General features: G+C 38.9%; 3 protein-coding genes and 1 long non-coding RNA gene across 4 annotated transcripts in view; 2 read left to right on the forward strand and 2 right to left on the reverse strand.

Annotated features, from left to right (window-relative positions):
- Positions 1–15,103, forward strand: part of LOC111460798 (truncated transcription factor CAULIFLOWER D-like) — a 23,923-nt gene extending 8,820 nt beyond the window's left edge. The window contains exons 2-5 of the mRNA XM_023104092.1: positions 10,590–10,671; positions 10,747–10,811; positions 10,893–10,992; positions 14,731–15,103. Coding sequence (XP_022959860.1) covers positions 10,590–10,671; positions 10,747–10,811; positions 10,893–10,992; positions 14,731–14,808 — 325 coding nt within the window. The 3' untranslated portion in view covers positions 14,809–15,103. The remainder of the gene's footprint in view (positions 1–10,589; positions 10,672–10,746; positions 10,812–10,892; positions 10,993–14,730) is intronic.
- LOC111460799 lies at positions 527–17,547 on the reverse strand. Its single transcript, XR_002713467.1, has 3 exons — positions 17,035–17,547; positions 16,724–16,805; positions 527–719 (listed from the first exon to the last, which is right to left on the reverse strand). It is a non-coding gene; the product is annotated as an uncharacterized LOC111460799 (long non-coding RNA).
- Positions 17,548–18,749: 1,202 nt separating this feature from the next.
- Positions 18,750–21,068, forward strand: LOC111461173. The gene is made up of 2 exons (XM_023104673.1): positions 18,750–19,625; positions 20,733–21,068. Exons 1-2 carry the CDS (start codon positions 19,232–19,234, stop codon positions 20,747–20,749), a joined length of 411 nt encoding a protein of 136 aa, XP_022960441.1. The 5' UTR covers positions 18,750–19,231; the 3' UTR covers positions 20,750–21,068.
- Positions 21,069–21,799: 731 nt separating this feature from the next.
- On the reverse strand, positions 21,800–22,122 carry LOC111461116. Its single transcript, XM_023104603.1, has one exon. The coding sequence runs from the start codon at positions 22,075–22,077 to the stop codon at positions 21,868–21,870; it is 210 nt and encodes a 69-aa protein (XP_022960371.1). The 5' UTR covers positions 22,078–22,122; the 3' UTR covers positions 21,800–21,867.
- Positions 22,123–23,093: the final 971 nt, after the last annotated feature.

A 23,093-nucleotide genomic window follows, 5' to 3' on the forward strand; every position in this document is an offset into this window, starting at 1 on the left:
TTTTTTTTTTTTTTTTTTTTTTTTTTTTTTTTTTTTTTTTTTTCTTTCTAATTACACTCAATTTTTCAATCTAATATTAAAAGTCAGATCCAACATTTTAATTTTTTTTCTTTATTATTATTTTCTTTTTGTCAGTTTCATGAGTTTCTAATTTTAATTTTGAAAGTTAGTGATATTAGTTAGGTTCTTTTTTTTTTGTACCCACAAGGATAGACTTTCATGTGAAGTTTGTTAGGTTCATGTGAAGTTTGTATCACCAAAAAGAAATTTATTCATCTATTGAATTTCAACAAACATTGAGACTTTGATTTCAACAAATATTTATTCATCTAATGCTTCCACAATGCTTTGTTTTCATATACTCAATGACTCTGATCATAATTTAGTTTTTCGTAGCTTCTAGAATCTTAATTATATGAGATAGAGTCTGTTTTCGTTTGTATTATATGATAATTAGTTTGAATTAATGGGAGGTTTGATAATTAGTTTTTTTTTTCTTTGTTACTCTATGAGATGGTTCCAAATGAAGCTTTTCTCAAATGAGCTATTAATATGTATAAAGATGGACACTAGTTGAAGTTCCCTTTCAACCAAAAGCTGAAATATTGTGGCAGAAACCAAAACAAAAGAAAGCTCCTAACACACACTAAGCAAGACCATGTCCATAGCGCCCCACTAGATTGAATGTCCTCTCCACGTCTCATAAGTTTATGCACCACCTGAAAAGAAAAGAAAAATAGCATATGTAAGTATAAAAATATATTCGGTAAGTAACCCACTTTTAAGGTTAAAACTATATTCATACGGAAAGATCTTAATGCTGAATAAATGCACGTCCTAGAAATTTATACCTTGACGTATTATGTTACATGATGGTCTTAAGTGAAAACACGTACGCATTTCATAAACGGCCAGGTATGATACACAATGAACAACACAGATGGAAACTAATCTAATTCTAATCTAAGCTCATAAAGGTGAGATAAAAATAGAATAGAAAAAAAGTATACGCTTCCTTACAACCTTGACTGCATGTAATGTAACTACGAAGTTCAATTCCTCTGTTTCAATGTTAACCTTTTCTAATGTTATTCTTTGATGGTAGATTGACAATCACAAAACATCTTAACTAAATACTGAGTACCAAACTTGTTTTTTACTTCTCCAAGTGATAATGTCATCCAAACATTGGAGCAAAACCAATTGTCCAGCCTGATTAGTGTCACTGTGATACTCTTTCAACGTACAATGCCATGATTTACACTTAAACCCGATCAGTCTTAATAAAACTCATGTCGTACTATACTTTTTTCACTCATCTTTATGGCTTTATAAAATGTTGGATGTAATTCTTTCCTCCTCAACTAAGCTTCGCTTAAAGTTCAACACAGCTTACTTTGTCATATATGTTGTGTGTATGTACATTTTCCTTCGTTTACAATTTCAATTCTCGATTTTGGTAGACTTGCCTCTACTCTAGCCTATAAGTCTCAAGGCTCAACTTCTCTTCTACTTTAGACTAAGGTCTTTCAAATTCAACGTCACATCTCATTTCATCATTTTAGTTCTCAATGCCACAGCTTTCATGCAACTACATCGATTTAGGAGTTCACCGGGAAGAGCACAATCCCTTCGTTGGATAAAAGCAGGTTTATCGGGTGATTTGAGCACTTATCGGGACAACTCGGGCAAGTACCATCTCAATCGAAAACTTTTGAGCCCCACTAATGCTTTGTAATATCATCCTAAGTATTAAGATGTCTTATAACCATGCAGTTCACTCAAGCATTCTTATCGAGAACTAACTCATGAGTCAACTTCATATCCAAAACCTTTTAGATATCTTCATCCATCTCGATACTTTTTGATGCATGAACCCTTCTGTGTCCATGTTTGTGCCACTGCACACTGGCCTAAAGCTCGACCTTTTAATGCAACCTCGACTCATGAAAAGGGGCACGACATTGGCACACCTGAGCAACCTGATACTGTCTTTGAAATCTTGTTCCCAAAGGAAAACTTGACTCTCATCTTATAATGCTCACCCTCGCCATGATACACAAGTCATGAGGTGACTCACTTGGACCATATGGCACATGGATGATGGAGGGGCCACATGTCTCCCTATACTACATTCAAAGACATATTTGATCATGCACATCAAAATGGCAAGGGGACATGCCAACATGGAGCATTCGTCTGGTGATCATTCGAAACCAAATTCGACGAGATACATCTTTCACGTTTATAGACATAGCTCCAGAGCCACTTGTCAAATCTCACGATGCAACCTCGAGGTTATAATCTCAAAAAGACAACAAACCAATGAATATCGAGAGTTGCCCTATGAAGTAAGGAAAAGAGAAAAAGAAAGAGAGAGGGAATAAAGCAAAGGAGAGAGGAAGAAATTGAATATGTGAGAGAGACATTGTAACAGCCCAATCCCACCATTAGCAGATATTGTCCTCTTTGGGTTTCCCCTCAAGGTGAAAAATGCGTCTACTAAGTAGAGGTTTTCACACCCTTATAAGGAATGTTTCGTTTCCCTCTCCAGCCAATGTGGGATCTCACAATTCACCCCCCTTGGGAGCCCAAGGTCCTCGCTAGCATATCGCCCGAGGTCTAGTTCTAATATCATTTGTAATAGCCCAAACCCACCACTAGCAGATATTGTCCTCTTTGGGTTTTACCTTTCGGGCATTCCTTCAAGGTTCCAAAACGCGTCTTCTAGGTAGAGGTTTCCACACCCTTATAAAAAATGTTTCGTTCCCCTCTCCAAGAATCCACCCCCCTTAGGAGCCCGACATCCTCGCTGGCACACCGCCCGGTGTCTGGCTCTAATACTATTTATAACAGCTCAAGCCCACCATTAGCAGATATTGTCTTCTTTGGGCTTTCCTTTCAGGCTTCCCCTCAAGGTTCCTAAACGTGTCTACTAGGTAGAGGTTTCCACACCCGTATAAGGAATGTTTAGTTCCCCAAACTAATGTGGGATCTCACAATCCACCTCGCCCTTGGGAGTCTTAATATCCTCGTTGGCACACTGCCCGGTGTCTAGCTTTGATACCATTTGTAACCGCCCAAGCCCACCACTAGTAGATATTGTCCTCTTTGGCTTTCCCTTCTGAGCTTCCCCTCAAGGTTCCAAAACGCGTCTACTAAGGAGAGGTTTCCACAAGCTTATAAATAATGTTTCGTTCTCCTCCAATCAATGTTGGGTCTCACAATTCACCCCCTTGGGGGCCCAACGTTCTCGTTAGCACACCGCTCGATGCCTAGTTCTGATCCCATTTGTAACAACCCAAGCCCACCACTAGCAAATATTATCCTCTTTGGGCTTTACCTTTCGGGCTTTCCCTTAAGGTTCCAAAACGGGTCTTCTAGGTAGAGGTTTCCACACCCTTATAAAAAAATGTTTTGTTCCCCTCTCCAGGATCTCACAATCCATCTCCCTTGGGAGCCCGACGTCCTCGCTGGCACACCGCCCGATGTCTGGCTCTAATACTATTTGTAACAGCTCAAGCCCACCACTAGCACATATTGTCTTCTTTGGACTTTCCCTTTCGGGCTTCCCCTCAAGGTTCCAAAACGTGTCTACTAGGTAGAGGTTTCCACACCCTTATAAGGAATGTTTTGTTCTCCAAACCAATGTGGGATCTCACAATCCACCCCTCCCCCCCTTGGGATCCTAACATCGTCGCTGGCACACCGCCCGGTGTCTGGCTCTGATACCATTTGTAACAATCCAAACCTACCACTAGTAGATATTGTCCTCTTTGGACTTACCCTTCCAAGCTTCCCCTCAAGATTCCAAAACGCGTCTACTAGGGAGAGATTTCCACAAGCTTACAAAGAATGTTTCGTTCCCCTCCAATCAATGCGGGGACTCACAATCCACCCCCCTTGGGGGCCCAACATTCTCGCTCGCACACCGCCCAGTGTCTGGGTCTAATACCAATTGTAACAACCCAAGCCCACCACTAGCGGATGTTGTACTCTTTGGGCTTTTCAAGAATAAATGCTTGTTGAATGTTCTTAACTTTGGATCGTGTTAATAGGTCTAGTTAGAACATTTGGAACACCATAATCCTTATCATTTCCCTTTATAAATAATCCCTCAAACCTTCCATTTCCATCATACCAACTCATTTATCTCCTTATTTCTACATATACATATCATCATTCTATATCTTTAGTCAAGCACCAATTTGGATAAAAATATAAGGAAATAAAGGAAGAAGTAGGAGGAGAAGAAAGAAAGGAAAGGAAGGAAAGGAAAGTAGAAGAAGACCCTCCATTTCCTCGTGGGTCTTCGCAAGGACATACAAGGGTTAGTGGTGGCCAAGGGTTGGGTCGAGGTGCAACTGGGCCAACGTGGTTTGGAGAGTACTTGTGGGCTAACTGTGCATTCGGTACGGGTCGCAAGTTGTGGGGTTGTGAGTTGTTGAGTTGGACTGAACGAGTCGAGAGCGGGCCGTGGGCTGTACTCGAGTCCGAATGTTCACTCGTGGATATCGTCTTCTTGACCTGACTCCCAACGACTTTCTCTCTCTCGCAATCGTCGTTTATGATTTTCGTACTTTTAAAGGAATTGCTTTTGGAAGTTGATGCTCGACCTTGGAATAAACTGGCGAAATGTAGAGTTCAACATTATAGGTATGTGTTTAGTTATCAAGTAAGTGACGCAACCTTTTGCCTTTACCTTATTCCTTCTGAGTCCAAATGTTCACTCGTGGATATCGTCTTCTTGACCTGACTCCCAACGACTTTGTTTCTCTCGTGGTTCCATATCCACCTCGTTTACGACTTTCGTGCTTTTAAAGGAATTGCTTTTGGAAGTTGATGCTTGGCCTTTGAATAATCCGGCGAAATGTAGAGTTCACCATTATAGGTATGAGTTCAGTTATCAAGTAAGTGGCAGAGCTTTTTGCCTTTTCCTTATTCCTCCCATCTATTGTACTGATGATTGTGCAGTGACAAGACTCGAGAGTACTGAAAATCAAGTACTTCTCTACACACGGTCCACATACGCACGCATGAACTCACCAAGTAGGTGCATACGTACCTCTGGGCCTGCCTTCAGCTAGCGCATGCTCACGATGTCAGAGGCATGGAGGGAAAAGAGCTCGCATGATATAATGGCTTTCGGACTTCCCCTTAAGGTTTTAAAACGTGTAATACCAAGGAGAGGTTTAACCCTTATAAGGAATATTTCGTTCTGCTCTCTAACCAATTTAAGATCTCATAGACACTCCTTACGGAGAAACCAGGTTACCAAAAATTGTGATATGAATTAAAAAAGTTTGATGGATCATCCAAGGATAAAACGGGGGAGCTCACATCACTTCCACAAAGCTCAAAACCCATTGGTCTTCAATGGATTAGACAATGCTCCCCACGATTCTAATCATTAAATCACCACGGAAAGACTCATCATTAATTCTCCTTCACCTTCAAACACAAACAAGGTCAAGAATCAAGGATTTCTCTCTTTCACTATAAATAAGGAATCAATGAAACTACCGAATAGGGGCAAAAAAACGAGAAGTAGATACATCAGCTTGCCTTCTTGTTACCCAAAAGTCGGTCGAATCGGGTAGACCCCCACCCCGAAACGTCGATTGAAATAGGTAGCCGAGTTCTCTTTCGACAACCCTTCTGATATGATAGGTAAGCTTGTCTGTAACACCACTGGGCTTCTACAATTATTTGCACTCTAGCTTGGTATCTTGCCCACTCTTAACGATGTGTTATGTTACACTATCCTCCTTGATTGCTATGGTAAAACTTCTCTCGACCCTTGACATGGTTGACCAGCAACATTTGTGTATCGCCACTATCCTTATCCGCATCATGGGAGTTGCAACTTATTCTTTCTTAGTATGGTTGACATAATTAAGCATCTACCAACCAGTTTAAATATTTTTTTTAATAATTGTCTATTCTCTAAGTACTTTTCAAAAGTTTAGAAGTGACAATATCTTTTTTCATAATTGTCTTTGACCTTGAGTACTTTCCAAATTTAGAAACACAAACATGGATATGACATGACAGAATGATATGCCAATTTATAAAAGTGTTTGTAAATTTAACCCCAAAAAAGGAAGTTACCCTAAGCCTTTCCCCAATTATTCTTTCCCTCCTCCCCATCTTTATTCAATCTCCCTCCCTCTACCTACTTCGATGGACTTCATCGTCGGCCTCTAGTAACATTGTCATTCTATTGCCAACTACTTAAAAAGTTTGAAATTTTGAATGACGTGTCCAATGATATCAAAATTCCCTGAGTTACGTGTTCAAACGTATCCTTGTCCAACATGTGTCTAACACTCTTTGATACATGCCTTTATCGAATAACCTCTTTGCTTTGGTGTAGAACTAAATTGGGATCCATGGGTCTAAACCATGGAAATAAATTTGGTCAGGTTGAGGATAAAAAACTAAATTTCTTGTCTCCTTCAATAAATCTAAGATATATCATCTTTGAGAAATCACTTTCATATATACAATAAAAAATGAAATTTTGTTGTATTATCAACTTGACATCGACCATTGGTATCAAATGCAAATCTGAATGAGGAAGCCTGGTAACATGTGTTTTCTTTGTGCTCCTTATATTATTCAAAGTGGCATTCCTATTTTTTGCATATTTCCTAATTGTCACACATATCTGAGACTATAATTGAATGTAGGAGAGGCAAATACCCCAACAGACTTACTAGCAAGGGAATTAACAAGCCTACCAAACTACTAGCAACAATAGTCATAAAAGTAAAAAAAAAAAAAAGGGTGCGTTCCTGTGCTAATGTGGCAGAATTGAAGCATGTAGATAGGTTGGTAGTTGTTAGTATGGGCATGATGTAGAAACATATTATGCGTTATAGGGCGGGCACTCGTATGATAGGTGTTAGGCAATGAGCATTAGGGTCATATAATAGCACGCAAATGAAAAAATAAGATGCAAAATGAACATAGCAATTGGGCATTCAACACATGATAAACAAGGGTGGGGCATACTTGGAATGACTCTTACCTAGGAGAAAATCATTTGAGTGAGAAAAATGTATCTTAGAAAGACAATTGGCTTGGATAGCAAAGATCGAGAGCATTTGTGGTCTTTACAACATTCACAAAGTAATCCCTTCAACAAAGACCAGGAAAATAATCTCTATGTATTTGTATTGTCTTGGTAAAAATTCTTCCTTCCCCAACTTTGAATGCTCATTGGAGGAGGAAAGAAGTTTATCAATGGCCATGGAAACAAAAGAGATGAAAATTCCTCCTACGTCCATAACATAGCAAGAGGAGTTTATAGAGTGACGATGAAGATGGATAAGGATATTGAGGAGTAAGGAGTATTATTCCTTCTTTCTCCATTACGCCACTAGTCGTCTCTAGACCAAGTAAATACTTTTAGTAAACTCTTAACGAGGATCTTTGATCATGAAGGTACGTGTATGATCATGAAGGTACGTGTGAGACCAATGTGTGCCTGGTCACAAGCTTATATAAGATTATTTATATGCTAAATCTTGGCAGATAGTTGAAGAAAGCTCTCCCTAGCACCCTTTCTAGTTTTCATGGTCCTCATTGTTGGAAGGAAAATTTTAGACAAGCTAATGGGACCATCGAGGATTATAAGCAAAGAAAGAAGGGGTGATTTTCAAGATTAATTTTGATAAAAGATTATGACAATGTGGATTGAAACTTCGAAGTGATTTTTCAATAACCGCCTAAGGCTACCATTAGCAAATATTGTCCACTTTGGCATGTTATGTATCGCTGTCAGTCTCACGATTCTAAAATGCGTCTATTAGAGAGAGGTTTTCCCACCCTTATAAGGAATGCTTCGTTCCCCTCTCCAACCAACGTGGGATCTCACAATTCACCCCACTTGGGAGCCAGTGTCCTCGCTGGCACACTGCTAGAAGACATTGTCTGCTTTTGCCCGTTACGTATCGCCGTCAATCTCACGATTTTAAAACGCATCTGTTAGGGAATGGTTTCCACACCCTTATAAGGAATGCTTTATTCCCCTCTCCAATCGATGTGGGATCTCATAATCCACCCCCCCTTGGGGGCCAATGTTATCGCTGGCACACTTCCCGGTTTCTGGCTATGATATCATTTGTAACGGCTTGAGGCCACCGCTAGTAGATATTGTCCGCTTTGGCCCGTTACGTATCGTCATTAGCTTCAAGGTTTTAAAACGCATTTGTTAGGGAGGGGTTTTCACGCCCTTATAAGGAATGCTTCGTTCCCTTCTCCAACCGATGTAGGATCTCATAATCCATCCCCTTTCGGGGTCTGTGTCCTCGTTGACACACTGCTCGGTGTCTAGTTTTGATACCATTTGTAATGGCCCAAAGCCACCGCTAGCAGATATTTTCCGCTTCAGCCATTGCATACCACCATCAGCTTCAAGGTTCTAAAATACATTTGTTGGGAAAAAGTTTCCACACCCTTATGAACAATGCTTTGTTCCTCTCTCCAACTGATGTGGGATCTCACATTTTCAAGGTTGGTTTTGACAAAACTCATGATCTTGTTGACAAAATCTTCGGGAAGAAGGGTTTGGACGAAAATGGAGATTTCCTATTTGAGATTGCATTAGGTCTACAAATTTCTCCATCTATTCTCAACTAAAAGCCTGTGTAAGATTTTTGCTTCTAATGGGGCTTAAGCAAGGGAGACCTTTTGCCCTTTTTCTTTTTACCTAATGGTGTGGATGTTTGTAGTAGTAGGTTAGTGTCGCTTTGAGAGGAGAAGGGTTTCAAGGTGAGAAAAGAGTTAGTTCACTTGCCTCATCTCTTCTTCTATTCAAGATTGGAAAATTCCTCTAGGAACCTTCATCGTTCTTTTTCCTTTGAAGCAATTTCTAGGCTGAAGGTTAATGGGGGTAGAAGTTTCATATTTGGCCTTTAATTGTTGGCCTTCTAAGCTATGTTTTGGGACGTCTTTGGTCGAGTGTAAGGTGGGTCATAGCTTAAAAGGACAACTAACGCCAAATATGAAACTTCTGCCCCCATTAATTTTAAGTATGTTCTGGGGCTTCTTTGGTTGCGTGTGAGGTGGATCAGTTTCCCTCCTATATTCTGTTGGGCGATACTCGAGGAGCCAAGTGGAATTTGGAAATGGTTTGCCTTACATGAGAAATGTTTTTTTTTTCTTTTTTCCCCTAAAGGAAGGCTTACTCTTTACCCTATCAATGTTGAGTGAGATACCCATTTATCTCATCTCTTTTTAGATTGTGGGTTTTACGGAGTAATAATATTAAGAGAGTGATAAGAAACTTCTTTGTGGAAAAGAGTGAATGATAAGAAACTTCTTTGTGGAAAAGGGTAGATGAGGAGATGGTCCAATCTAGTTAAGTGGAAAAAGTGATGATTATGCATGTGGAGTAAGGAGGCCTCGGGATTGAGAACTTGAGGCTATATAACAAGGCCCTGTTGGCTAAATGGTTGCGATGATTCTAAATAGAGTTCAATGCTTTGTGACACAAAGTTATTGTGAGCATGCATGGCCCACACCCTTTCAAGTGAGTCTAAGTGAGTGACAGATGATGACGCCAAAGGGCCTAATAAAAAGGCCCACACCCTTTCAAGTGAGTCTAAGTGAGTGACAGATGATGAAAGGGCCTAATAAAAATCTTTAGAAAGCTGAGTGTCTAAGGTTTCTCTTCCTCTATTAGGGAGGGACTGAGGGACTGAGTGTTTATTATTGGGAAGATTGGTAAGTGGGTGATCAACCCCTTTGTGAATTGTTCATGCGCTTATATTATCTCTGGAGTAAGATTTCATTTTGTGGCTTCTATCTTACCGTTCCCATATCCCTGTTCATTCTCCTTGGGTTTTAAGTGCCACATTTCTACTAAATAGGAATTATAGATGCAGCACGTCTCCTTTCTCTTCTCCTTTATCAACATGCGTTTTGACGAAGGGACCGTGTTTCCTCAAATTCTTCCGAGGGATTCTCTTTAAGTTCTTTTTTCATATAATGCGTCCTTTCTCCGCCCCAAACCACCTCTACTTTCCACTCTCAAAATCTCTATGAATGGTAAATTTTTTAATCTTCTTTTGAGTTGTCCCCATAATCCTCATCATTAGTTGTGAGATATTAGTTTGTTCAATCTGTTTCTCTGGTTTCGATGCTAGTTTTGTTTAGCTTATGTTCGGTGTAGAATTGTGGTTGTTATGCTATGATTGAGGGTTTAAGAACATTCCTGTACTTGCCTTATCATCTTATATCTGTCTGTGTTATATGAGTAAGGATTCTTGCTTTTCCTTTGGTCGCCCTTTCTGTATACCCATGACATCTATAAAGGATAGAGTTGAAGATCCTCCGTCTTCTTACTAATATTTATTTAGGGTACCATAAAGATCCTCCCCCTGGTGTTCAAAGGATTTTCTTTTTCCAAGTTTGAAGCTTATATAACGGATATGATTGATAAACCAATTGCATGTTCTTATGGACAGTGGATATAGATGTATTTCTGTATTAAAGAAATGAGGATAACACTTATATCGGTAGTTACGTGCATCATTTTCTTGGAACCAACTCTTTTATGCACTTCCATAATTGCGATGCAGCTTATTGAATATTATTAAGCGCTACCAAAGCCACTTTGAAGGGAGAAGTCAAAGTCAAAGTCCAAATGAGGTTGATACAAAGGTCAGTGAGCAACTTTTTTAACCTTTTTCTTACAAATATAAACCTCTAATCTTATTTCTGCTAAGTTTTATGCAGGAGCATGAAGAATCTGAAGAGACACTCATGGTGTCATTTGGAAAGCTCCTACAAACTATTCAAAGGCAATTTTCTTTCTATATTTGAACTGGTCGTTTTTAGGTATCACAATTGCTCTAGCTTGACTGACGTGTCCTCATTTCCAGTCATGTTGAAGAACCAGATTTCAAAAAGCTCAATGTAAATGATATGGTGCACCTGGAGAATCAACTTGAAGCCTCACTTGACAAAATCAAATCTCAAAGAGTGAGTTCACTTGTTTGGCTAGAATATTCATCTAAGATATTTCCACTTGTTTGGCTAGAATATTCATCTAAGATATTTCCACTTGTTAAGTACACAATACTTCTGGCAGCACCACGTGCATGTCCTGCGGATGTGGCAGATGAGTTGTTTGTTAAATACTTCAAACTACTCGACAAGGAGGATATTCGTAGTGATTGTGGTGCTAGATTTACACGGAGGTTTTGGACTAGCCTACTCTATGTACTAGGTTCCTCTCCATAGCAAATCACCCACTAGCCTCGTGAAAAAATAATCCAATGGTCTTTAGTTGCGATGTCACCATCAACCGTAATGAAGTACCTTGTCTTTATGAAGTAGCACATACCTTGAATATTGTGGTCAGGACATGAAAACACATTCAATTATAATTAGAAATCTATCATTTAGAGGTAGCCTCCAATCCGAACAAATTAGATGTGTGGTACTTCCCTACACAGATCTACGAGTGCAAGCGTCGGTCACCAAGCAGGCTCACACACCCCCTGAGCCTGCATGGTCAAGCTAGTTGGTTGTAACCGGCCATCCAGAGGTACATCAACCTCGTAGATCATGCAAAGCATGATAGTCATTATCATCATAGTGTACGCATCCATACTCATCATTAAAGGGATATGAATGAAGTCCCTATATTTAATCTTAAATCATTCATGCGACACAACCCCAAATATCTTCACATATCACCCTAACTAACATGCATGCATAAACTTTCATATATTCATCTTCATAACATTACTTAGGGGTTGTGTATCAAAAAAAAAAAAAAACTTTTCATTTTCATAATGCAATATGGCATCTCATACATGCATATCATCGTAACACGAGATATCATTATACTATATCACATCATCATACATTTCATTTCATCATAGCATGTTACATCATCATAACGTATCATGGTATCATAGCGCATCACATCATCATAACATATTACATCATCATAACACATCATAACATCATAGCATATCACATCATCATAACATATTATAGCATTAACATACATCATATATCAACATACATGACACGTGCAGTGGTCACTTATACATAAGACAAGTCTTCCGACCAAGCCAATAGTAAGGCCACTTACTTGGTTGGCCTAGGCCGAAGTTACCATGACACCTTGATGCTTGATGCTGGCTTAACGCTGCTCTCTGAAATAATTAAACCTAATTTTTCATAAAATAATTTAAACTAGCTAAAAGGTAGTTATCCTAACCTTAAGCACTTTCAAAGAGCTAAAACTAATAGAAAAAAGTCTAGTATATCAAACCCAGGCCAAATCAACCAAAATGCCGGCCGGAAGAGTGTGTTCTTTGATTGGTTTCAAACCGTTTAAGTGGGATGATGAAATGAAGCAAGAGACCTCCCTTTTATAGTAGAGGCCAAACTTAAGTGATGTGGGACAATTTCCCTTCCTCTTCTTTCAAAGTTAGTGACCGAACAACATACTCTATGTCCTTAAGAGGTAACAAAAGGACACACACGAGGAAGAAGGTGTCCAACTGCTTATCATTTCGTTGGTGACAAGTAGAAAATGGGCTTAACTTGAGACAACTTGGAGAAAGCTGCATGTAAAATTGAAGGAAATACTCAAACAAGGGAAGACGACCTTGGACTTCAAGGTAGAAGCACAGTTTAGGTGAGATTGCATATGTGGAAGAAACTATGCGACAAGCGTGCACAAAGTGCACAAAAGCCTTAGTGTTGAGGTATGACAGACCCTTTGAAGTGATCAAACAAGTGCACAATGTGGCTTATCATCTAAAACTTCCCAACAAGTTGAAAATTGACCAGGATCAAAAACAAGTAAGGTGAGTTCCAACTATGATTAAAAAGTGGTTTGAGAGGAAGATTGAGAAAATCCTTGGCCATTAAACAATTGTCAACGGACTGATTACTTGGTAAAATGGAAAGGCGAAGATGACAGAGAGCTTTCTTGGGATAGAGATGTGACACTGACAATTTGAAGACTAGATATGAGTGCTAGTTAAGGATAGATCCAATGAAGGCATCGACATCGACAAGCTCAAGGGAAGGAGGTTTGTTAGGAGATCTCAATCTTGAAACATGCGAGATGGGACTTACATGAGTTAGTGACACGGTGTGTGGGGCAACACACTAAAGAGCAAAAGACAAGGCGGACAAGTACACAAAGGTGGTAAGGGACTAAACATACCTTGGATGTTGATGGGTGGTCGGCAATCCACGATTGTGAAGGGGCATGGTTACCATCCTGCTTAGCACACAATCATTGTTGGCGAGTAGGCAGGAAGACATGCACGACAAAACAAGGCAAAAGCAAGAAGACATGGCAAACATAAAGTATGAAACTCCCATGAGCTGACAGCAATATGACATGAACACATGGTACAAAACATGCGTGCACACAAAGAATCTCATAGGTATGCGCATACGCACATCCAGATGCATAGGCTCGCATGCTTAAGCCTAACGTAACGTGCAAGGAGGATTGAACGGCAATCCGGCAAGCAAAGCACTATTAATGGGCTCATTAATAGGGGTAGACCGTTCACAAGGAGGATTAACAAAGGCATCTGATTCCCCAAGTTTTTGGAGTAATAAAGACAATTCCTCTTTTTCATAACTCAAGCACGCATAATTCCCAACCTTTATGGAGATTTTCTCTATCCTGTCCTCATCTTTACATGGTCATATGCTTTGAGGTATCTGATCTTTGTGTTCAAGCCATTCACAAAGTTTCTTTCCTGCTCTAAGTTAGGCACGTTTGGTAATAACGGTTCCCTAGATGAAAAACTCAAAAAGGGAAGATACCTAAAATAGTTCTACCCTGAAAAATGCTTGTACATGGTTCCTTCAAGTTCAGATAAGTTCTTCTGTACCCACCTAAATCATGCTCCTGCTTTCAAAGATATCAGGGCTCAAATATAACATTTTACAGCCAACTCCTTCATAAATGGGTGTGCAAAAGAAGAAAAAGAAAAAAGAAAGAACTCTACATTAATCATAGAATGAAAACAGTTCTCTTTTCTCCATCACTGTCAAAACGCCTGACAATCACATTGATATTAGTGGTGATTGTAAATGAGGAAGGGGATGAGAACTAGAAACCACCCAAGTCTCAACTTTGTACGGAAACATGCATCCAACGAAGCGCTCCACTACATTTGATCAGCTTCTCAAGCTTGAAGAGGAGTACTAACTACCTGATCCTCAAAGTGTTAACTGACTCTTAAGGCTGCACTTTTCTGGAATTCGTGGACCCGGAGGGTTTCTGAGCAGAAGCTCAAAAGCATTCTATAACTAACTACTACTTGATCCTCAAGTGTATTGAATTGACATATAGTTCAGTGGAAATTATAGACTTCTCCATACATGAAATTGAAATCAGTTGGCACATGCTGTAGTATCAGTTACTAAGAAACTCCTAAAAACATAATTTCAGAAAAATAGACGAATATGTAAATATAGGAAGAACACTACCTGATTTTCCAATATGTGGAGTGGTTCCAATGAATGCTTACTTATGCACTCTTGTTTGGGAAGTAAGGGGATTTGTATGAGATTATGCTTCTGCTTTTGCTTCATTGTTCTGATTCTAGATGAACAGGGGGATAAAATCCTGATACTAATGATGATTTTCCAGTGAGGAAGCTAATGTTACATTGACTAGCTATCATATTAGCGGGAAAAAAATTGTAATAGCTATCTTTTTACTTGCAGGTTGAGGCAATGATGGAAAATAGCAGTTGGATAGACAACATGGATATGGCTATCGCCATGGTCGACAGCCAACTTTAATTAGTGAAGTGCCTCGAACAACAATGTGGTTGATAATGTAGTCCCAAATAAAATAAAGAGAAGCTGCACAATTGTATGAGTTCCTAACACCCTGCTAACCTGCAAAAGCAAATCTGCATACTATGTGACATCTGAATATACATATAATGGTTCTAGCATAATATCAGGTAAAATGACCATGCAGCAGCAAACACTTACTTGATGCTGCATAATTAAATTTTATCCATTAATGCTTGTAATTTTCTCTCTGAATTGATTCCATAAACTTTATTTAGGAAGTCTTCTTGGTGTCAGCCGATGGGGCATTATATTTTTAACACCAATGAAATAAGAGGTACCCGGAGAAGTTTAGGGATTAAATTTAACTGAGTATTTAGATAGAAAAGAAGGTGATGGGCCAATGGCTTTGATTGTTTCCTGAAACGAGCTCAAAAGCCATTTTGGAACCTTAGAGAAAAAGATCCATTGATGACATGGGTCACTGGTTAGAGATTGTTTGGCCATGAGAATTGGAAGTGTCCCTTGATTGAAGGACTCCAATCGGTTTGTGGTTCCTATGATCTGTCCATCTCTCACCAAAGAGTAATGATGCAACTTAACCTTAAAAGAAAGAGACTAATGCCTCAAATATGTTGTGATGTTCCCTTCTCTACTCATGAAGCCATGATGTTGTGGATTTGGTTGTTCCATATACAAAATGGATTAGGTCAGTTTATTGAAATCTTCGTTGTTTCTAATATGCCATATTGTGTAGTCCGCTCAATGCAATGACTCTTTATTCACCCTGCTGCTTCAAATCGTGGCAATGGCTCTTTTTTTTTTTTTTTTCCCTGAAACAGGAGGCAACAGCTCTTTTGTTTTGAGCAGGCTTTGTTATAAAGGGCACCGGGTTCTTCAAAGCACATTTTCCCTGTCTTCTAAGGTCACTCGAAGATAATTTTAGAGTTTTACTTCTGCTTAATTATAGAAGCATTAAAGGTCATGAATGGATCCTTAGTGAGTCTAAAGGGAACTAAGATCAATGGCCTTTAGGTTCTTGATTGCAAAACTATTTTGAAATAGAAAAGGGAAGCATAAGTGACAGCTACAGTTAACAAATTCTATAAACCTTTGACAAGAAGACCCACACCTTAGCTCAAGAGGACCTTATGTGAACGTTGTATCTATGGAAAAGCAAAAAGAGGGTTCAGTCAGAAAAACAAACAACTAAAGTCATAATCCAGGCCTGCAGAAGTTCAATCATTGAGTGGAGGCCAATATTACTCAAGGAAAGGAAAGTGTGGATGGATACATGTTCTCAAGACAAGGGACCAAAGCTTTCCCAAGATTCAGATATTGGAAAACTCACATGGAATGTCTACTTTCCCTTTTGCTTGTAGTACCTATGTTTCTTGTTTAATTTTTTTTTAAAAGAAAAAAATACACAGTAAAATCTTAAAATTTTGGAGTTTTTATCATCAAATTACTGTGGTCTGGAAATTTTATTGACATATTAAGTGGTAAAAAAAACATTCAAACACTAAAATTTCTTTTCAGAAATATATTTTTGAAATTTTGATTGGCTAGTTTATGTTTTTTTTTTTTTTTTTTTTGGTTATGATTGTGTTATTGAATTCCAGTCTTAATTTACAAAAAAAAAACTCTAGGATAAGGTGTGAGGAACTCCATCCAAACAAAATCCGAAATATTCTGAAAAAAATAATAATAAACAGAAAGATCTGAAATATCCGTTGAGAATGAACAGTTAAGAAACCAAAGAGAAAGGTAACAAATCCAATGCCAAAACCTACCTTGTAAAACAGATTTATACATCTTCAAGAAGAAGCATATATTTGATCAAAAAAACACTGTGTGGTTTGGCTTAGGTAAAACTCGATCACAAAAGAAATGGAGAACTAAAATAATATTTACTCACATATCATCCACAGAAACTCGCTGCACACATTAACGTGTAAGCGCGCTCAATGTCCGCACATGAATCTCCTGAAAATGAAAGTCTGAAAAACAGAGAAAACAATATTCTAGTTTCTAAGTCGATCTTCGCTAGAACATCACTATACTGTGTTAATCGTCCATGATACCGGCGACGCATATCAGCGGCCCGGCGAAACGTCAAGATTTGAACAATAAGATCATGAAGTAATTGAGAAATCGTCTATAATTAACGAGTCGACAAGGAAGAATCACAAAACAACAATATAATTCCAACTAATCATCAATCATTACCTGGCTCAGCGAGATACCACGATCTCCACCGCCAACCACTTCTCACATGCAGTAGCAGAAGGAGCCAATCTGATCATAATAATTAAACAGAGACAAACACAGCCTTCGAAACTACCGCCATCGATCGATCAAACACGAATTGCAGCGTCGCAATACCTATAACTAATGAGAGCAAATCCAAACACGTTTGCCAGACACAATAATATATAATCCGATCGATGCAGCTACAGTTTGAGAACGAAATCGTCTCACCGGATGATCCATATAATGCTCTTGCCTGTGCGCGATGGCCAATGGAAGAAGAAGCGTATAGAAACAAAAAGCACCGCAACAGCAATCGCAATCAAACCGCATGGCGAGCGGTTTGGGCGATCAATGGAAGAATGGCAAGCGGATGAGAGAGACGAAGAGGAAGGAGAAGATCGAAATGACCGCCGAAGTCGTTTCGGTCTGGTGTTCTTTCCGTGAGCCTCACAGAAACTTTATTTACTCTCCCTCTGACAGATCCCTTCCCCTTGTCGAAAAGGTCTATTTTGACTTATACCTCCTTTTTTTTCTCCCTTTAAACCCATTTTTAAACCCTTTTTATTTATTATTATATTTTAGTTCGCCAATATTATACAAAAATATATTTTGTTAAATTGTACCCTATATTTTAAGATAATTTTAAAAATAAAATGGATGATAAAAATAATTTAAAGCAACGCCCCACCCAAAATTATAGCATCAAATAACTTTCATCATGATTGTCTGGTGAGAAAAAGATATCGGGAGAGCATTACACACCTTGGGAGCAAGTATTTTGTGTTGAGGATGATTGGGAGTCGGTCTCACATTGGTTAATTAAGTGGAAGATCATGAATCTATAACTGAGGACCATATCATACCATTGTAGAGACTCGTAATTCCTAACATAGCATGAGAGTCATGCCCTAAACTTAACCATGTCAATAGAATCCTCAAATATTGAACAAAGAATTGTGAGCTTTGAAGGTGGTAGTCAAAAGTGACTAAAGTGTCGAACAAGGGTGTACTTTGTTCGAGGGGATGATTGTTGAGGATTATTGAGAGTGAGTCCCACATTGGTGAATTTAGTGGAAGATCATGGGTTTATAAGTGAGGAATACATTGTAGAGACTCGTGATTCCTAACATTTTGCAGGCAGCTCGTCCGTAAAATATTAAGACTTTCTTATCTTTGTTTTTCGTATACTCTCCCTACCCATTCATTTGAGTGAGACAGAAGGAGAATGGAATTTCGTGAAACTTACGACAGAATTTTCACAATTTCCACGAAATGGCTGTCCTTGCTCTCCGCGAAGTGACTCTCCTTGCTCCAAAGACAAGAACTAAGAGGTAGCTGACGTCCATGCCAATCTTAAAACGACTAGGAATTGTAGAATCTAGACCCATTAAAAGTCACTTAACAATTGGCAGCTCATAGCTCGACCCATGGTCTTATAGAAGTATTGCCATTCAAGTTGATTTCATTATCTAGTGGACATGAATGAAGCTGTCAATAAAACGGCTTAACTACAAGTTAAATATCATCTAATTAACACATAGTACCTAATATCCTTATTAGGGTTTAGGGTTAGGCATGACTAGTAACGATTTACTTCGACTAAATTTATAATTAAATAATTTAATTTAGTTGGTAGATAATATCAATTTATCCGTTAATTCATTCTATAATTCTTCACTTTTCCGCTGGATAAGGTCCCATATGATCCGGACTCCTCTAAATCCCGCTTGACCTGCTCTCCACCGTGTCTAATCCACGCGTTGTTCTTCTCTGAATTTTCCATTTTTGGCTTCCTCGATTCTCGGTGCGGATAGTTTTCCTTTTTCTTTTAGTTTCCTTTCTTTCCATCCAAACAGACTTTAATCCGAGAAAATCCATTAACTGGACTCGGATTCCTTTCGCCGCACCATTTCACACCCTACTTCTCTCTCTAATTTACTCCCATTTTCCGTTTCCCAGCTCGTTAATCCAACCTTCTCTTTGCACTCTCTTCTGATCGAAGCCGCTATGAATTTCACCACCAAAACCGTTCTGGGATTTCGTTGATTTGATTGGTTCATCGTTTATGGTTAGCCAATCGTCTCGGCTTTAGCGATCTGCGGAGATCGTTTGATTTTGCGCTCTTTGTTGGGGTTTTCTTCTTGTTGTTCTTGTTTCTAGGTGAAGGATAGTGATGATGAGTAGGTCTCAAGAAGATCCGCAATCTGGAGTTGGGGTTTTGCATGAGGTTTCGTCTCTGCTTTTGAAAATTCTCCGATCGCCGCCCCCGCCGGTAGCTTTTTCCGATCATGTTCTGGAATTGTCTTCCGTTATTTCGTCGTCGTCGTCGAGAATTTTGCCTTCGTCGCAGATGACATCGGCTGGATTTGCGTCGCTGCTTTTGGGGATTTCGCTGGCTTTGATGCTCTGTGGATCGGTTACTTTCTTTCTGGGCTTCATCTTGATGCCTTGGATTCTCGTTTTCGCGATGATTTTCTATGTGGTTGGGATCGTTTCTAGCCTCTCGATGTTGGGACGCTCTATGCTTTGTTGTTTAACCGCTCCAATGCCCCGGAAAGATTTCAATGGTGAATTTCTCATCTGCCTCTGTTTCCTTCTGCTAGTGGATTTTATTTTTGTTTCATTTCCTTATCTGAATTTTCTTGCTGGATGTTTGTTATCATCAATACTTGCATATTATCTTTATCTCTGAATTCTCTTATGGCTTCTGCTTGTGAAATATTCGTTGTATCTTGTTCATTGCCTTGCCAATTATCTTGTCAATAATTGATGTTTACTTCGTTTCTTGGATTGATATTGGTGCAATCTGACTCATTATTAAAGATATCCTGAACCTGACACATCTTGCCCATTTCTGATATACAAAGTATCAGATTTTGTGGGAAATTTTGAACCCGACCATTTATACGTCGTGGGGCTTCTTCGATAGAAGAGCTTTTTTTGTCTCGGTCCCAATTCAAGAATAAACAAGTCCGAACTAATTGAATTCAATTTTCTCTAAGGCTTGTCAGATATGGTAGGTGTGGCTGTGTGGTAAGGGCTTGAGATGGGGATACCCTCTAAGATCTGTGGGTTCAAGTTGTTGAAAATATGATAGCACTTTGGAGCTTTTATGTGAATTAATGAGGTGGGCCGTGAGAATAATTCGCAGGATGGGTCTAGATGACCCCGATATTCAATAACTTGTTCAATAACTTGTGAACTTTCCTTCCAATAAATTGATGTGATTTTGCTCTGTGATTTTTCTTAATGAATGCACACGCATATATAAATCTGAAAGGGAAATTTAGCTAGGCTAGTTCTTTATCAAGTGGAAGAGTGAGAAATATCGCCCATACGTTGGCATTTATTTTCTCGTGCTTCCATCGATGCATTTGAATTCCTTGCAGTCGCCTAGTACGAGCATGCTTGAATGTTTAGGTCAGGTATTTGGGGGTAGTTTTTTTGTAAGCATAAAGTGAATTGTGCCTCTGCTTTTGTCCAAAGATTGATGTTTGAAGTTGCTAAAGCAATTTTCTGCGGTATCGACGAATTTGATTGTTTTGTGGGCTTGTGTGATCGGTGCTTGTTCTCAACGAAAGCTCGGTTTCTTATAAATGCGTATGTTCGTGTGACTGGTGCTTAGAATATTGTAGGTTATTGAGTTTGTTTATTTGTTATTATTGTTGCTGCAGCTTGGAAACAAATGTAAATATGAAGAAACCTTGGTTCAACCGAACCAGATAGTTGAATTGTTTGCGAGAGGATGGAGCGCGCGGGGCTTACAGGAGAAACCGAGTAAAGGTGCCCTTGTGAATGAATAGTGCTGCCTCTAGAAACATATAGGCAAGATGAAGTTTGAATTATTTACCACCGTTTGTTGTTTTTTGAGGTTGTGGAGTGACATTGTGTTGTGTATCTTCCTGCTTTTAAGACTTTGAGTCCATATGTGTAACTGCCACTGTTTGAAATGCCTGTTAGGCTATAAAACAAAAAGAAATAAAAAATGTCGTAACAATTGTGAAGGTTCATTTTCATGGTGTCGGAGGTTTTGTGATGTCCCATGTGATGTCCCACGTTGGTTGGGGAGGAGACCAAAACACCCGTTATAAGGGTGTGAAAACCTTTCCCTAGCAAACGCGTTTTAAAACTTTGAGGGGAAGCCCGAAAGGGAAAGTCCAAGTAGGACAATATCTGCTAGCGGTGGATCTGGGCTGTTATAGGTTTCGTCTTTCAGAGAAATCTTAGCTTAGACTCTCAGGTATCAGTCTAAGTCTACCACTAACATGTCTTCTTTGAGCTTTTTCTTTTGGGCTTCCCCTCAAGGTTTTCAAAATGGGTTTATTAGGAAGAGGTTTCTACATTCTTATAAAAAATGTTTCGTTCCCTTCTCAAATCGATGTGAGATCTCACAATCCTTGTCTAGCTTTGTTGGTACTTGTTCCTTTTCCGGTTGATGTGGGATCTCACACTTTTAGAGCTATTTGTTTGTGTAACATCCAACCCCCAACCCCAAGTGCACTAAAATTGTTCAACTTTATGTTCGTTTAGATTAACCATATTCATTCAAGTGAGTTTTGTTAAATGGGTCGAAGGATAAAGTTCAGATCTTAAAGAAAAACGTCCATAGCCAATACAAAGCCTCAAGATAGCACAACTTTGAAATGATGAAGCCTACTATATGTTCGATAACTCAACAATTTTGCTACACGTACTTGAAAACCTAGGACATCGACCGAATATTTAGAACAAACTAATCAAAACAAAGTTGAAGTGACTATGCATTTGGTGGAAGAATTAGAAACGAACAAAAGTAGAGGTGAAGCTCGATTAACCAATGTAGAGATGAACCTTGATGGCGAGCAAGAAGACGCAAATGAGACCGAAGTAGAGAAGAGAATGAACGACGATAGCAGCAGCGCTGGTGTGAAAGTTGCCGAACTCCAAGCACCTTCGATTTCCAGGAAGCTGGAAAAGCAGCCCAGGTGTTAGCAAAACAAACAGAATGACAGCCACAAAAACTGGCCCCCAATCTGCCATTTCTCGTCCTTGTTGTGTTCTTTGCTCAATGAAAGTGATTAATTTCCAAGCACACTTGTGATGTTCAAATCAGTGGTTAGAGCTTTATAGAGAGAAACAGTGTGAGAAACTTTGGTTGGAAGAAAAGGGAAAATGGGGCGGAGGCTTAGCTCAGTGGAGTTTCTTTGATTCCATGTGCTTATTTCAGAATAACTTGCCTTACTCTCCTTCCTATTTGTTGATAATTTAGTCTCGGTCACGTTATTTACTCATCGCTTCTAGAAGTGAAGATCATCCTCACTGACCAACCCGAGCCCTTTTAGCATGTTTTGGTCTCGCTCACATGTATCGTAGGAAAATTCCCACGAGGTCATCCAACGTAAAATTACTTCAAGTAAAACATGCTTAGCTCTGTGATTGAATCATCGAGAATGTGCACATTGTTGGTATAGGTAGTAACTTTCATTTCTTTCAACTCTTTCTTAGTTATTCTAGGACCACTCTCATTCGGACATGGTCTCGGTTTATTCATGTATCATTATTTTACTTAGGTGTCACAAATTCAAAACAGTAAAAATACATCGAAGGTAAAATAATCGTGACTTATGATAATTTGTTTAATATAATTTAGGAAGTTGTTGGTTCTCTCTTGTATTGTGTCGTTCATCCTCGAAACTAGTGTCTGATGGTCTAAATTTCCAATGAAATATGATCTTGGCATCTGTCACGTACCTTTCTTTGAGAAAGGTGTGATACTCCGTCGCTCTCTTGTATTGTGTCGTTCTTCCTCGTAACTAGAGCCTGATGGTCTAAATTTCCAATGAAATTTGATCTTGGCATCTTAGCTTCCTCATTCGATTTAGCTTCATAGAAAAAACGACGATAAAACTATATTTTTATTGGAATTAAAAATTCAAAACTTAATTTTATTTATATATTTTTTCTAATACTTTTTACTAAACTGTTCTAAAAGTGTTGTATTTTTACAATTAAAAATTTTAAATAATTTTTAATGTGATTTTTTTTTTTTTTTTTTT

Source organism: Cucurbita moschata, unplaced genomic scaffold, assembly GCF_002738365.1.
Source record: "Cucurbita moschata cultivar Rifu unplaced genomic scaffold, Cmos_1.0 Cmo_Scf00024, whole genome shotgun sequence".
Lineage (NCBI taxonomy): Eukaryota > Viridiplantae > Streptophyta > Magnoliopsida > Cucurbitales > Cucurbitaceae > Cucurbita > Cucurbita moschata.

Bases quoted from the DNA above. Each gene is read 5' to 3' on its own strand.
- LOC111461173 (XM_023104673.1), top strand. From the start codon at position 19,232: ATGATGAGTAGGTCTCAAGAAGATCCGCAATCTGGAGTTGGGGTTTTG.
- LOC111461116 (XM_023104603.1), bottom strand. From the start codon at position 22,077: ATGGCAGATTGGGGGCCAGTTTTTGTGGCTGTCATTCTGTTTGTTTTG.